The sequence below is a fragment of the Eumetopias jubatus genome, unplaced genomic scaffold (assembly GCF_037043125.1).
Source record: "Eumetopias jubatus isolate StellerSeaLion01/CBP00866 unplaced genomic scaffold, mEumJub1_p1.0 scaffold_9, whole genome shotgun sequence".
In the NCBI taxonomy this organism is placed as follows: domain Eukaryota; kingdom Metazoa; phylum Chordata; class Mammalia; order Carnivora; family Otariidae; genus Eumetopias; species Eumetopias jubatus.
Window position 1 is genome coordinate 26,423,638 of NW_028274815.1, and position 15,100 is coordinate 26,438,737.

At 38.1% G+C, this 15,100-nt stretch overlaps 1 protein-coding gene across 2 annotated transcripts; it reads right to left on the minus strand.

Moving 5' to 3' along the window:
• Window positions 1-3,449: 3,449 nt before the first annotated feature.
• On the minus strand, window positions 3,450-13,724 carry DPY30 (dpy-30 histone methyltransferase complex regulatory subunit). 2 transcript variants are annotated; one of them, XM_028117277.2, is made up of 5 exons: window positions 13,644-13,724; window positions 13,333-13,404; window positions 13,200-13,247; window positions 6,600-6,742; window positions 3,450-3,797 (listed from the first exon to the last, which is right to left on the minus strand). In XM_028117277.2, the coding sequence occupies exons 2-5, from the start codon at window positions 13,366-13,368 to the stop codon at window positions 3,725-3,727; spliced, it is 300 nt and encodes a 99-aa protein (XP_027973078.1). In that variant the 5' UTR covers window positions 13,369-13,404; window positions 13,644-13,724; the 3' UTR covers window positions 3,450-3,724. The 2 variants fall into 2 exon arrangements, with proteins under 2 accessions (XP_027973078.1, XP_027973079.1); XM_028117278.2 differs by having other exon boundaries at window positions 13,505-13,708.
• Window positions 13,725-15,100: the final 1,376 nt, after the last annotated feature.

A 15,100-nucleotide genomic window follows, 5' to 3' on the forward strand; every position in this document is an offset into this window, starting at 1 on the left:
GATTTTTAAGTAAATAGATTCTCAGTGATAGCCATTTACAGCTTTCAACTTCATCCCTCATTTCTACAGTCTGATGATAGGTATCAGGTCTCCAATTTGTTAATGCCTTTTTGGAATCCAGTCCAGAAAAATATCTGGCTATAATATCTTATGCTATCCTTACCACCATTCTATCATGTTTCTAACGGAAGTTATCAATCTTAAAATCCCACTATACCTTCTCCTAAATAAAATTTAAGCAAAGGTTCAATATTCTTCCCATGGGATCATCAGAATTGAGTAGACAATGTTGTCATTCTATCCAAATCATTTTTCTTTTTTTCAATTCAAGGTCTCTATTTCCTCTACTTATCTATGCCTGACTTGCTCTAGTGGTCCTCCCATTAACCTACCTACCAACGTAATTCAAGAATTCACTCTATAATATATAGGACTTTCTACTCTATTTCTGTATTTGTTTACTGAACAATAACCTATCCATTAAGCATTCAAAGGGTAGGAATGGTTTCTATAATACAATTGCCAGCTACATGTAAAATACCTCATCAAAGTATAGAGAAATTTGCTTAACTGGTTTCTATTTCACCAGCTTACTGGAGTAAGTGATGTTCTCCATTCCCATGGTATAATAAAGTTGAACTCATAAGCTTATAGACTACACTTTTTAGGAAACTCTCACATGATTGCAGACTCCTCCCCAGGTTTGTGTGCATAACTAACAAAGGTCAATAGTGTTCTCCAGCTTACTTAGGCCAGTTGCACTAGGTACTACCATTACATAATTTAATTAAATATTATATAAACCAATGAAATACAAACACATAATGCAAAAGGTGTACACAAATTAGGTGGAATGCTTTGGAAAGATTAAGTAAAAACTGTCAAATTAGAGTCAGGTAAGATGACTGAAGGCTGGAGAAAAAAATCATGAAAAAAGCATAGGATTCTACAAATTACTGCTTAAGTGTCTAAAAGCATATTCTACTCTCAAAAAAACTTGAGACTGAAATGTGCAGACCATACATTACAGGAGTGGTTTGAGGAAGAAAAATGATAAAGAATTCCAATCAGAGAACCCAATCCCAGAGAAAAGATTGGAACAATTAACAAGTTAATACAGATTAACATGTTTAAGTTTTAAAAATACCGTTCAGTGTCATTTATGATTTCCTACCATGACTCACTTTTTCATCAACCAACTAGATAAAAGGGCTTCTACTATACACACGAGAGCAGACTGATTTTCCCCCAAAGAAACATTTTAAGCACACTTGAGAGCATTAGAGCAGAGGGTAATATAGCATTAAGGAAAAGTAATAGGGCATTAAGCTGGCTTTGAATCCCTGCCCCAAAGTTATTTCCCCTATAACCTTGAGCAACTTAACAAAATCTCACTTTCCTCATCTAAAAATGAGGTATTAAAATTAAACGTACCTCACAGGGCTTTGAGGATTATACAATTCACATAATTTAGCATGGTGCCTAGCACATGATAAGTGTTCAGTTAAGTAGCATGTGTATTGCCAGCAAAAGATATGCCTATTCTCAGCTGTTCCTTTAAAAAGTATCAATTTCAAGATTGAGTAATTTAAGCCCCAACTCAAAGATAATAGAACACTAGAAGTAATGCAGCACTAGGCAGAATACTACATTACTTCTAAGTGATCTTAACCAAGGGGTCTATCAGAATGCCTTAAAGAGTTTTTGTCAAATTCAGAAGCCAGGCTCTATCACAATTTAATCAGGCTCTCCAGGGCTCTTTATATATGAAATATATATGAAAAGTTCCCCAAGTGGCTCTGATGTGAATCACAGATGAAGAACTGCTGTAAGATGATAAACTATTGATGCTTTAATAAAAAATTACCCAATTAGTACTTAATCAAATGTTAAAATATCACAAAAAAGACTTGGGCAGATTAATGTAGGAGTTAGCCAAATAACCAAAATGCATCTGATGGAATTAGTATTTATGGAAACTACTTTATAAGCAAGAGATCCCAATCTTTGCAGGTTTTTCCTATGCAAATTATATAGATCTGCAATTTTAAATCAAAACCATGTCCCCTCCCCACATGCATCACTCATACTGAAATAAGCTTTTCTTGTATTAAAGTGAACTATAAGACATACCTCATGAGCATACCTCATACTTCAACTTTGTCTTCACATGTTTAGCTTGGACACACATCTTTAATGTGTGTCTTTTTTTTTTTCTTTTTAAGATTTTGACAGAGAGAGACACAGCGAGAGAGGGAACACAAGCAGGGGGAGTGGGAGAGGGAGAAGCAGGCCCCCCATGGAGCAGGGAGCCCGACGCAGGGCTCGATCCCAGGACCCTGGGACTATGACCTGAGCCGAAGGCAGACGCTCAACGACTGAGCTACCCAGGCGCCCCAGGGTTTCTTTCTTTTTTTTTAAGTAAACTCTATGCCCAATGTGGGGCTCAAACTCATGATCCTGAGATCAAGAGCTGCCTGCTACCAACTGAGCCAGCCAGGTGCCCCCAAAACAGGGTTTCTCCAACCTTAGCACTGACTGATATTTTGAACTGGATAATTCTTGTGGATGGGTGGGGAATGCAGGTTGTCCTGTGTATTGTAAAATATTTAGCAGCATTCCTGGTCATTACCCACTAGATGCCAGTAGAACTCCACCTTACTTCACTAGTGACACCCAAAATGTTTCTACACATTGCCAATGTCCTCTGGAGTGAGAGGGCAGTCATTCCCCACTAAGAACCGCTTCTCTTAATATTCTTCCTGCCTGGCTTTCTTCAGACAGTTTTCTTTTTTCTGAGCTAATGAGTTATCTTAATTTTTTCATACAGGACAAAGTAAGCAGACCCCAAAAAAAGGACTGGCTGGTGTTTTTTATTGCCAAAAGAAGCAATAAAGATGTGAACTCGCATCCTACTTCTCACGTAGCTATCAGCAACATATTCAGAACTGGGTTTGAATGCCATTCAAGCACTTACCAGCAGTGTGGTCTTTAACAAGTCACTTTACCTCTCCAAATGTTTCATCTGCAAAATGGGAATAACAATATCTACTTTGTAGAGTTGCTATATTAAAGATAATTTAAGGAAAATAGTACTTATGCCTGATACATAGAATTGCAATAAAAGACAGCTATTATTATATTACTACCATAAAGGTTTATAGCAATGAAGGATATTGCACACCCTCCACAATGCTTATATCAATACAACTTCATTGTTCATTAGAGTCACCTGTGATGTTAAAAACTGAAAATGCGCAGATCCCACCCTTCAAGAGGTCCAAGAAAACCTGGCTGAGATTTTTTTTTAGGTTGAACTTGACTCTGGTGTATATTCATGCTGTTGTAAAATTCTGCAGCATTCTAAGACCCAAGAAAGAAGCAATTCATGAAAATAACTGAACCATATAAAATATTTGTCATGTAAAACAAAAACTACTTTCAAATAATGACGTTTTAAGAGTTTATTTTGAAGGTCATTTTAAAAACAAAGTTAAAGACAATCTGAGAAAAAATTGCACAGAATACACTCATTAAATAAGTATGGTGATTTAATCAAAATAAGGGATATATGTTTTCTTCTGTAATTCTGGAAATAAGTTCTGTTGTCCTGAAGGTTCTTATACTTCCAAAAAGGGGGGAGGGGAAATCATGGCCATTAAAGCTGCCTCTTGATCATGTAAATCTACAGTAGAAACCAAATTTTTCTGTTCTTCCCAATAAGTCAGTTTCGATCTTCAAACTGTGCCTTGTTTTTTAAAAGATATGATGCTAGAAATTCAATGGGATTTGGTGGTCTGTAAGGGAAAAGAAATCCAAAATTTAGAAATTTATATTCTAAGTGTATTAACTTAAATGTATTGCTCCATAACAAAAACACATCTTTTTCAGCTTAATTTTCATTTTACACTCAAAGGACATTTGTTGTAAATACGGTAAGTAAAACAGGCAAGTAAGTTAGTCAACAACATAGTTAAAAGAGACTGAAAGTTTTGTATGGCTTAAATCTGGTTATGAACACAATTCTAAAACACAAGTTTCAAAAAATGTAATTTTTGACAATGGGATGACGATTACCCAGAGGGGATAATGACTTAAAGGGGTCATGAGGGAGAATTCTGGAGTCCTGACAGTATTCAGTTTCTTGATCTGAGTGCAAGTTATGTGGATATGTCTAGATTCTGAAAATTCATCAAACCATACACCTATGATATGCACAATTTTTTCCACAGGTATTACCCTTCAATACGAGTATAAAAACAATATGGGAAAATGGCTGTAGCATCACTGAGAGAAGTGGATCAACTCCCGAAAAACTAATCAAAGGATTCAATATTCATTTGGACAAGTAAGTACTGGTATGTTTCTTTTTAAAAAGGCACCTCTAGGGATGCCTGGGTAGCTCGTTCGGTTAAGCGTCTGCCTTTGGCTCAGGTCATGATCCCAGGGTACTGGGATCAGATCCCACATTGGGCTCCTTGCTCAGCAGGGAGGCTGCTTCTCCCTCTGCCTGCTGCTCCCCCTGCTTGTGCCCTGTCTCTCTTTCTCTCTCTGACAAGTAAATAAAACCTTTAAAAAAGAGGGAAAAAAAGGTACCTCTATTTTACTTCAAATACTTAAATCACTAATAGTTCTAATACTGCTACCACACAGTGCAACTGAGAAGTTAAACATATTTTGAAATCAAGAGGTGGTAAGGGCATCTGGGTGGCTCATTCGGTTAAGCATCTGCCTTTGGCTCAGGTCATGATCCCAGGGTCCTGGGTCTCTGGTTAACAGAAGCCTGCTTCTCCCTCTCCCTCTGCCTACTTGTGCTTTCTCTCTCTCTCTCTCTGTCAAATAAATAAATAAAATCTTTAAAAAAAATTAAGTGGTGGGAGAATGGGGAATTGGAAGAAGGTGGTCAAAAGGAACACACTTCCAGTTACAAGACGAATAAGCACCAGGGCTATGATGTACGATACAGTAACCACAGCTAACACTGCTGTGTGACAGTAAAGTTGTTGAGGCGAGGACCTAAGAGGTCTCATCACAAGGAGAATTTCTTCTTATTTCTTTTTTCCTTTTTATTGCATCTGTGTGCGATGATGGATGTTAACTAAACCCACTGCGGTTATCATTTCACAATATATGTAAATCAAACCACTATGCTATAATGCCTTAGGCTTATACAGTGATATATGTCAATTATTTCTCAATAAAACTAGGAAAAAATGTTAACAAAAGATATAGTCATATTTATCACTTTTCCATAAATTATTCTTGCTGAGAAAACAAGTCGAAAGATGAAAAGTTGGGGGAATCAGCTATTTAAAATCCTACTATGAAAAGGCATATTTAGAATTAATTTACAATGATCTCAAAACATTCCCTTAGCGTTTAAACAGTCTTTTGAACCGCCTAGACATAAACAATTTTTCACATATTTATGATTAATTTCATGAATAATTTTGCCAGAATTCCTTACTTAAAAAGTGTCTTTACTAATAGCATGTTACTTTAAAACTTCAAATTTTTCCTTCTAGCATTTAAAGCAATATTCATAATTTCCCTATATAACCAGAGATAAAGAACAAAAAAATATATAAAAGATACCCATATTTTAATTGACAGTATTAGAGCCAAGACATATCCTGCAGTCATAAAAAATTCTATTTTATACACATAACCAACATTTTTCTTATTGGATTTGCTTATACAAAAAGAACTTAGGTAGAATTATGAGGAAAAAACATGTACAGAAAAAAACTGTAATGCTGCTAACAAAGAAATACAAATCAAAAGAGCTTGGCAAGAAAAGTTTATAATAATACTCATGCTGTTGATATTATGATAGTGGAAGAAATTTAAGGATAAACTTTTGGACAGAAAAGTGTTTTTATGTGTCAAACACTATAATAGTCATGTCCCTCAAACTAGCAAATCAACTCTTGGAAATTGATCATAAGTAATTAAAGGGGTGCCTGGGTGGCTCAGTCGTTAAGCGTCTGTCTTCGGCTCAGGTCATGATCCCAGGGTCCTGGGATCAAGCCCCACATCGGGATCCCTGCTCCATGGGGAGCCTGCTTCTCCCTCTCCCACTCCCCCTGCAGTGTTCCCTCTCTCGCTGTCATATTAATAAATAAAATCTTTAAAAAAAAGTAATTAAACAAAGGCAAAAGAGGCATGAAAACATATAAATTGCCTGCTAACCTAGATTAACAAAGGAAATTGGACCTGAGTTCAACAATGAGAAAATGGCTAAATTAACTGCAGTATTGTTATAATTAAATTATAATCACAAAGGCTATACAGAGACACAGAAAAAGTTTTATGTTATAATATTAAGTACAAAGGACATATAAAATTACATGTATACCATGATTACAAAGCTTTACAAATATGCAGATGATCTAACACTAGAAGAGATAAATGAAAGTGTCTGAATTGATGATATGGCTGACTTATTTTTCTTAAACTCTAATACCCATAAATTTCTTATATTTTATAAATAACACAACTAATGATACTCCTTTTTTTTTAAACTAGTGATATTTGAATTAGGGAAGTCTTTATTTAGCTTTCTTTGGTAACTCCATTTGCAGACACTATTATCTTACCTTTCTTTTGCAAGCACAGCAAGTCCCTGTAATAAAATAGGCACAACTGTCTGATCCAGGTAGGCACGAGTTGGCAAAGACTGGAGATCCACTTTCTGTTTTGATGACTTTTCTGCATTCATCTTCTCATTGTCTACTATCCTCTAGTAGATTCAAAAAACATGCATGTATATTACAAATAACTAGATTATTTTGAGTGCTAAACAAAAATTAATGGAAATATGACACTAATAGAAAAGACAAATCAATGATTAGAGAGCTGATATTGAACAGCAAATCTCTCTGCCAAAATAAAATCAGACCCATCTCTAATTCCATTTAAACTTTTTCTCTCTGAAGGCAACATAGTATCTCATTCTTTTATTTACTTATTTTAATTAAGTAGGCTCCACACCCAATGTGGGGCTTGAACTCAGGAGCCTGAGATCAAGCACTACATACTCTACGGACTGAGTAAACCACACACGCCAGTATCTCCCGATCCTACTCTTTCTCCTTTTCCTTCTGCCTTTGTAGGAGTAAATACAAGTGCTTTCTCTTTTTTTCATAAGAATACGTTCTTACACTATGCTTCAAAATATCTGGACAGGACACTAAGTAGCACTGAATCACACTGAGAAAGCTAGACCTGTTTCAATTCTTTCATCACAGTATCAAGGACAAAGACTCACTTTGGTACTAATAGGTTTGTAACACTTCTGTAACATTTGCTAAACTCTCTTCTTAACGGAGAGCAGGCTTCAGGCTCAGAGCTTTCCAATGGCAATAGAATATAGCTAAAATTTATTACCACCATTTGGTATTCACTGTTTTCATTTTTATGGTTATCCTTTATCAAAATGAGAATGCTTTTCCCTTTGTTTCTTTTTTAAAGAAATGCATTTGTGATTTTTAAAAGTGAACAGAATCAAGAAAAAATATTAAGTAAACGATGGCCAAAAAATGGGGGAAATTACTAATATGGAAAAGATTGTTAATGTGATATTTAAATGATGTTTAAGAAACAACTTATACTTTCTACTCCTAAGAACCCCCAAATTTTAGGTCTTTGACATAGATTCATCTAACATTCAGAGCCATCAAACACTGCTTTATTGAAAAACTTTGCACTCTTTTACAAATCAACCATTTTAGAAACTTAGAAATAAGTGCCTATCTAAAAGGCAAAACATTATTAAGAACATTTTCATTTAAATGAACTTTTGGGGGCGCCTGGGTGGCTCAGCCGGCTAAGTGACTAAGCGTCTGCCTTCAGCTCAGGTCATGGTCCTAGGGTCCTGGGATTGAGCCCCACATCGGGCTCCCCGCTCAACAGGGAGTCTGCTTCTCCCTCTCTCTGTAACCCTCCCCCTGCTTGTGCTCCCTCACTTTCTCTCTCTCTCAAAAAAATAAATTTTTAAAAATAAAATAAAATAAATGAACTTTCAGGGTGCCTGGCTCGCTCAGCTGGTGGAGCATGCAACTCTTGATCTAGGGGTTGTGGGTTCGAGCCCCACACTGGGTGAAGAGATTACTTAAAAATAAAATCACCAAAAAAAAACCGAACTTTAACTTCAATCATACTCAAACTGGATATAAATGAGTCAACAACAACAAATAAACATCTGCTAGACTTAATATTTTAGACAATTTTATTTTGTAAAAAGTGATAAAAAAACTTTAATCATATATCTAAAATGTGTGTGTGTGTGTATATGTATACACACACACACACACACACACACACACACACACACACACTCCGTGGTTTCCAAAGATAGTTCCCACAACTATGTCTGCCAACTACTCTAAGTTCGCTCATTTTCCATCTTATTTTGAGACAAGACAATAATGCTCTATACTTAACTAATGGTAAAATAGTTATTTACTTGCTCATGGATTAAGAAATTTATTGCTCCTTGGTAAATTTCAACAGATAATACCCATATATGACAAAAACTAGTCAGTTACATGACATTCCAATGCCTTCAATAAGAAACAGCAACACCTGAACAACTCCTATAGATCTGATAATAAACCCCTTGACCAAATCCTATCATTTTTTTATTCAAATATTGAATGAATATCTACTATGTGCCAACTTCCATGCTTAAGCCCAAATCCTGAATTAATCTAAAAAAATATATATCTAAATTACCCCCCCGAAAGGTACAAGGTGTTAATGGTATACAACAATGATCACAAAAAATGGGGAAAAAATAAGGGGAGCTCTAGGATTGTCCCAGTTTACTGCTTCCTGCCTAGAAAACTTATAGGAGGCAATGCAGAGAGAAAAGCAGAGCCCAGCAAACTCCCTCAGCTGAGAAGCCAGACTTGAAACTTCAGGGTGACCAAGACAACTAGAATTTGCAGGACAGAGTACTGCAGAGTGCATGGAGAGGAGAGAGATGTGCAGAAAGAGACTAAAGAGATCAGTGCATACATAACAGTAAACTACCCAAGGCCAAGGAAAAAAACACCTGGAATGAGCAGGAGACATAATCCCTGCAGCTCATACAAGGCCAGGAATAGTTCATGTTCCTGTGACCCAAAATTGGAAAACTGGGTAATACATGGAGCACTGGGGAAGACTAAAGAGGAGGATATTAGGCCTAAATTAAAGGCTGGTCTTATTCTGCCTAACAAAGCTTAAAGCAAACCTCAAAAGAATCAAATTGTTTCTCAGTAACTTAAGTGTGTCCTAGAACAAAGCTCAAGAATGTTTGAAGCGGGGGTGCCTGGCTGACTCCGTTGGTTGAGCGACTGCCTTACGGCTCAGGTCATGATCCTGGAGTCCCAGGATGGCGTCCCGAGTCAGGCTCCCTGCTCAGTGGGGAGTCTGCTTCTCCCTCTGACCCTCCCCCCTTCTCGTGCTCTCTCTCTCTCAAATAGAAAAAAAAAAAAATCTTAAAAAAAAAAGAATGTTTGAAGGAATACAAATACCCAACAAGGGTATTGGACAAGGGAAGGAATACAGTACCCAACAAGGTAAAATGCACAATGCCCAGCCTCCAAAAAGAAATCATCATGCAGGCAAAGAAGTAGGATATACTACCCACAATGAGGAAAAAATTCAATTCACAGAAATAGACCCAGAAATGATACAGACGATAGAACAGGCAATGCCATTAACCAGTTTTGTTTTGTTTTTTCAGATTTTATTTATTTATTTGCTAGAGAGAGAGAGCGTGGACGAGAGAGAGTGAGCAAGAGCACAAGCAGGGGGAGCTGCAGGCAGAGGGAGAAGCAGGCTCCCTTGCTGAACAAGGAGCCCCATGCAGGACTCGATCCCAGAGCCCTGGGATTATGACCTGAGCCAAAGGGAGCTGCTTAACTGACTGAGCCACCCAGGCGTACCCATTAACCAGTTATTATAACATCTCCCACACCTTCAAGAAGGGAGAGGAAAACATAAGTAAATCAAGCTTACAGAGTACTTAAAAATATTTGAAGAAATAATGGCTAAAATTTTTCCAAATTTCATGAAAATTCTAAACCCACAGATCCAAGAAACTTGATGAATCCTAAGCACAAGATGCATATTTTTTTAAAAAAACTACACGAAGACATACCATATTCGAATTATTTAAAAGCTGTAATAAAATCGTAAAAGCACCAAAAGAAGACACATTAAGTATGAAGAAGCAAAGAAAGAAGTGATTGCAGATTTCCTGTCAGAAACAGTGTCAGCCAAAAAGACAGTGGAGCAAATCTATACCCAGCAAAAATATCTCAGGAATAAAGAAAAAAAAAAAAAAGAATACGGGGGCACCTGGGTGGCTCAGTTGGTTAAGCAACTGCCTTCAGTTCCAGCCATGATCCCAGAATCCTGGGATCGAGTCCCACATTGGGCTCCCGGCTCAGCGGGGAGCCTGCTTCTCCCTCTGACCCTCTCCCCTCTCATGCTGTTTCTCTCTCTCTCTCAAATAAATAAAATCTTAAAAAAAAAAAAGAATAAGGACAAAATGATGACTTTTTCAGACATTCAGAAGCTTGAAGAATTCCTTACCAGCAGACCTATACTACAAAAAATGTTAAAAGAAGCCCTTAAGGCAGAAGGAAATCTGGATCTATACAAAACAATGAAGAGTCAAGGGGCACCTGGGTGGCTCAGTCAGTTAAGCATCTGCCTTCGGCTCCGGTCATGATCCTGGGGTCCCAGGATCAAGCCCCACATTGAGCTCCCTGCTCAGCAGAGAGCCTGCTTCTCCCTCTCCCTCTGCTGCTCCCCCTGCTTGTTAGCGCATGATCTTGCTCTCGCTCTGTCAAATAAATAAAATCTTAAAAAAAAAAAAAAGAATGAAGAGTCAAGATGGCAAATATGGTAAATGGTACATATGTGGGTAAATGTGAAATATTCCTTTCTCTTATTGTTTAAATCTCTTTAAAGATAATTAACCTTTTAAAGAAAAAATAAAAATAATGAATTACAGAATTTATAACATAAGTAGAAGTAAAATATGTAACAACAGTACAAAGTCCAGTTGAGAGAAAATAGGAGAATACTGTTGTAAGGTTTGGTGGTTTTTGTTCTGTTTTTTTTTAAGATTTATTTATTTATTTATTTTAAGAGAGAGAACGAGCAGGGGGAAGGGCAGAGGAAGAGAATCTTTCAAGCAGACTCCCTGCTGAACAAGGAGCCCGACCAGGGGCTGGATCCCACAACCCAAGAGATCATGACCTAAGCTGAAACCAAGAGTCCGACACTCAACCGACTGAGCCACCCTCAACCGAATGAGCCACCCAGGTGCCCTTGTTGTACGGTTTTTATACTATACACAAAAACAAATAATACCACTTGAAGGTAAATTGTGAAGTTAAACTTGCATGCTATAAACCATAAAGCAAGCACCTAAAAAGAAATTATAACTTATAAACCAATAAAGGAAATAAAACAGAAGAGAAAAAGTATCATCTACAGAGCAGTAGTTTTCAGACTTTCAAATACCACAACAAATTAAAAATTACACAATGAACAAAGGGACTAACATAGGGATGTTAACTCTATTTTGCCAAGTAAAAACTTACAAATAAACTATTATTTTACTACAACCATTAATTCACAAAGAATGGGCATTTTAAAATTATAGAAGCAGGAAGACCAATCACCAAATAATGTATCATTATCAAACACTCCCTCCACTCTCATTTTTTTCTCACTTTACCATGGAAATTGGTCTGAGGACTTGAGAGAAAGCCTTTGGGAATCACTGTTCTAATGTATTATGACTCTGCCTTCATATACAAGCACCATCAGACTGCTGATGGGGTGCCTGGGTGGCTCAGTCGTTAGGCATCTGCCTTTGGCTCAGGTCATGATCCCAGAGTGCTGGGATCAAGCCCCAAGTTGAGCTCCCGTGAGCTCCCTGCTTGGTGGGAAGCCTGCTTTTCCCTCTCCCAGCCCCCTTGCCTATGTTCCCTCTCTCACTGTCTCACCCTCTGTCAAATAAATAAAATCTTTAAAAAAGAAAAAGAAAAAAAAAAGACTGCTGATGTCTATAAAGAAGTTTCTTAAATAAATAGAACACAAAGTGGTGTAGAGGATCTTCACCAGGTTCAATTAAAGACTACATTATGAAAATAAGTTCTCTTCTTAATACAGGTATCAAACCCAGAAACATTCCTAGCAATTTCATAAGGCACAGAGTGGTCATTCCACATGCCAGGTAACTGAAGATCATCAACACAAGTTAAATGTACCACAGAAATGTCAACCTGCCTGGGTTTAACACACAACCCTCCACTTACTTCCTGATGACCTTACACAAGTTACTCAATTTCTCCGAGCTTTACAGGACTGAAGAGACCTGCAAATTACTTAGCAGTGTACCTGGCACACAGTAAAAGTAAGAAATACTAGCAGCTGTTACTATTATTACTCTCCTTGGAAATACTCCTTCCCACATTTATCTAAGTTTAATCACTGGCAATGTCTTCCCCCTTGTCCCCCAATAAAACACACACATCTCCCAGAAACCTCTATTTTCCTAACATATCCCACCCAGCTTTGGCTAATTCATTTGTCCTAGCATTTATTCATTCATTTACAAAACAACTTCTACTTTTAAACAACCTCCTAGCACTTATATGAAAAAGCTCTAAGAAAATATATCTTCTTTTGTATGTCTTTCACATGTATTCTTTGAATTCAGACTTAACTGTGTAAGGCAAAAACAATGTCTATTACGGGTGTTATAGCTTCCAATGGCATCTACTACTGAACGCAAAATCAACATTTATTAAATGTTGACTCCAACAGCACACTATTCTGTTACAAAGACAATGGGTGTAATTTTAATGTGCAGTTTTTCCAAAACTTATCCCAACAGATTCATTAATACCCCACCAAGCAAAACGACTGTCTCCATTAGTAATGCATGTTTGTTTCTTTCTAGCACTTTCAGAAGTTCAATCTCTTGACTCAGAACTAATTTGAACGTCTGGTACTAATACCAAGAAGTGTTAGTACCGCTAATAAAACAAGCTACCCATAATTTGATACTATTTAGTTCATGCTGATACAAGTTTTCCCTTGTGCAAAGCAACCTAGTAAAAATGGATCCCAAGTTTTCTCCAGCTCATAAGAGATGCTCAGATACGCATAAGAACCGGGAGAATTACCTCGACATTGTCTGTGAGACCGTACTCAGAGTGAGGGTTTTCTGCAACCTAGAAAACAAAACACAGGTCACTGAGACGTGAGCCACCCCTTCTTCCTACACACCGCCACCCTGAAGCCAGGGCCTCCTGGTACCTGCGTCTGTCCCTCCAGCATCTGCTCTGGCTCCATGGCGGACCCTGCAAGTCACAATCCCCGGAAACCAGTCTTGGAAAACAAGAAGAACCGTGAGTTACCCGGCAGATTTCAACATGAAGATGCCAGGATGGAGTCCACCCCAGCCCCCGACCCCGCCCCTCACCCCCACCTGGGCGCGGGAGCACCCGGAGCAGTAGAGGAGCAAGGTAGGACAGTCCAAGACAGGGCGCCCGCATCAGGTCCGGAAGCTCCGCAGTTGTCCCAAGAACCTAGAAGAGGTGGTAAAAAGGGGAAAGGGAGCTGATTACCCGCGCCCAAGCCGCTGGTTCTTAAGAGCCCTGCACCGCGCCACCAACTCCCAGCACAAACCGCTTCGGCCGTAAGTGACGGATGTCGCACAACTGCCGCGCCTGCGCAGAACTCCTCAGTGGGTCGGGGGTTGGGGGAGGGATCGGGACCCTGTTCTGATTCTACGTTACTCTGTGCGGTCAACAGAGTGTCCTGGCCGAAACCTGGCCCCGAAGGTTGTGGGTGACTAGTTCTTCAACCTGCCTACCCAAGGCAAGCGCCACCCCAACTGCAGACACAGTGACCACCGCAGCTGGCAGGGCTTCGGCCCGCGCAGCCCTCAGTGCTGCCTGAAACCTCCTGCGGAGCGCGGAAGCGAAATCATCCATTTCGCTGGGTGATTCTTAACAAAAAAAACAAACCTAATCTAAGCAGTCTACGAAAGAATGTCAGTGTTTTACTCTAAAAAGGTGGGGGAAGAAGCAATGTTGGGGATTTCATGGTAAGCTTTGATCATTCTTTAAATCTGTGAATATGCGATGTTAATGCTACCTTACATTTGTATCAATGTTAGCAAAAAGCAACTGGCTTTCCAAAGTGTGATACTGTTGATACTATTGTATTTGTAAAAAACACAAAAGATAATTTGCCTCCTACATACTAGTCGTAAATAGCAAACAGAATTGTTCTAATTACAATAAATTTCATTTATTTTAATGTAAACACAGGCGATACACTCATTAAAGTCCCTACCTTTAATTCAATAATCCCATTTGTAGTAGCACTTTGTAATATGAAAATTTGAAAACTTCATATTAAATGTTTGGAGACTAAATATGTCATATCAATACAAGGGAATATAAGCTATTAAAAGTCATGAGTAGAAATACAGAAACATTTGTGATTATAACGTTAAGTTTTGAAAACGGTAGAATACAACTTCATTTTGCTACTCTGCAAAAACTGAGCAGATAAAGATCTAAAATCAATTTCTTGGGGCGCCTGGGTGGCTCAGGTCATGATCCTAGGGTCCTGGGATCAAGCCCCGCACCGCATCCAGCTCCCTGCTAAAGTGGAGAGCCTGCTTCTCTCTCTCCCACTCCTCCTGCTTGTGTTCCCTCTCTTGCTGTGTCTGTCTGTCAAATAAATAAATAAAACCTTTAAAAAATTTATTTAGGAACTAGACTTGTGGGTATGTTTTTAAAGTTTAATTTTGTAATGGATACTTGATTAGTACTGTAGTTGGTGACAGCTAACATGGCACTTTGAGGATTTTTCATGTAGGACTGATGGAAAGATGTGGATACATATGTACAAGATACAAAAATTGACTAGTACATTTATTAACTCAAGATTAAATGCTTTTCAGGAGTGGGAAATAACAGCAAATAAGTTTGGAGAATAGTTGGGGAAACAAGAGAATAGTTATGTGCATTGCTATATTATCATATATTCATACCTTTCCCAATACATCATA

Excerpts from the sequence above, each read along its gene's own strand:
- DPY30 (XM_028117277.2), bottom strand. The coding sequence starts at position 13,368 with ATGGAGCCAGAGCAGATGCTGGAGGGACAGACGCAG. Across the intron at positions 13,248-13,332 it reads TGCTGGAGGGACAGACGCAG|GTTGCAGAAAACCCTCACTC; the intron begins GTACCAGGAGGC and ends TTTGTTTTCTAG. Across the intron at positions 3,798-6,599 it reads GCTGTGCTTGCAAAAGAAAG|ACCACCAAATCCCATTGAAT; the intron begins GTAAGATAATAG and ends TTTCCCTTACAG.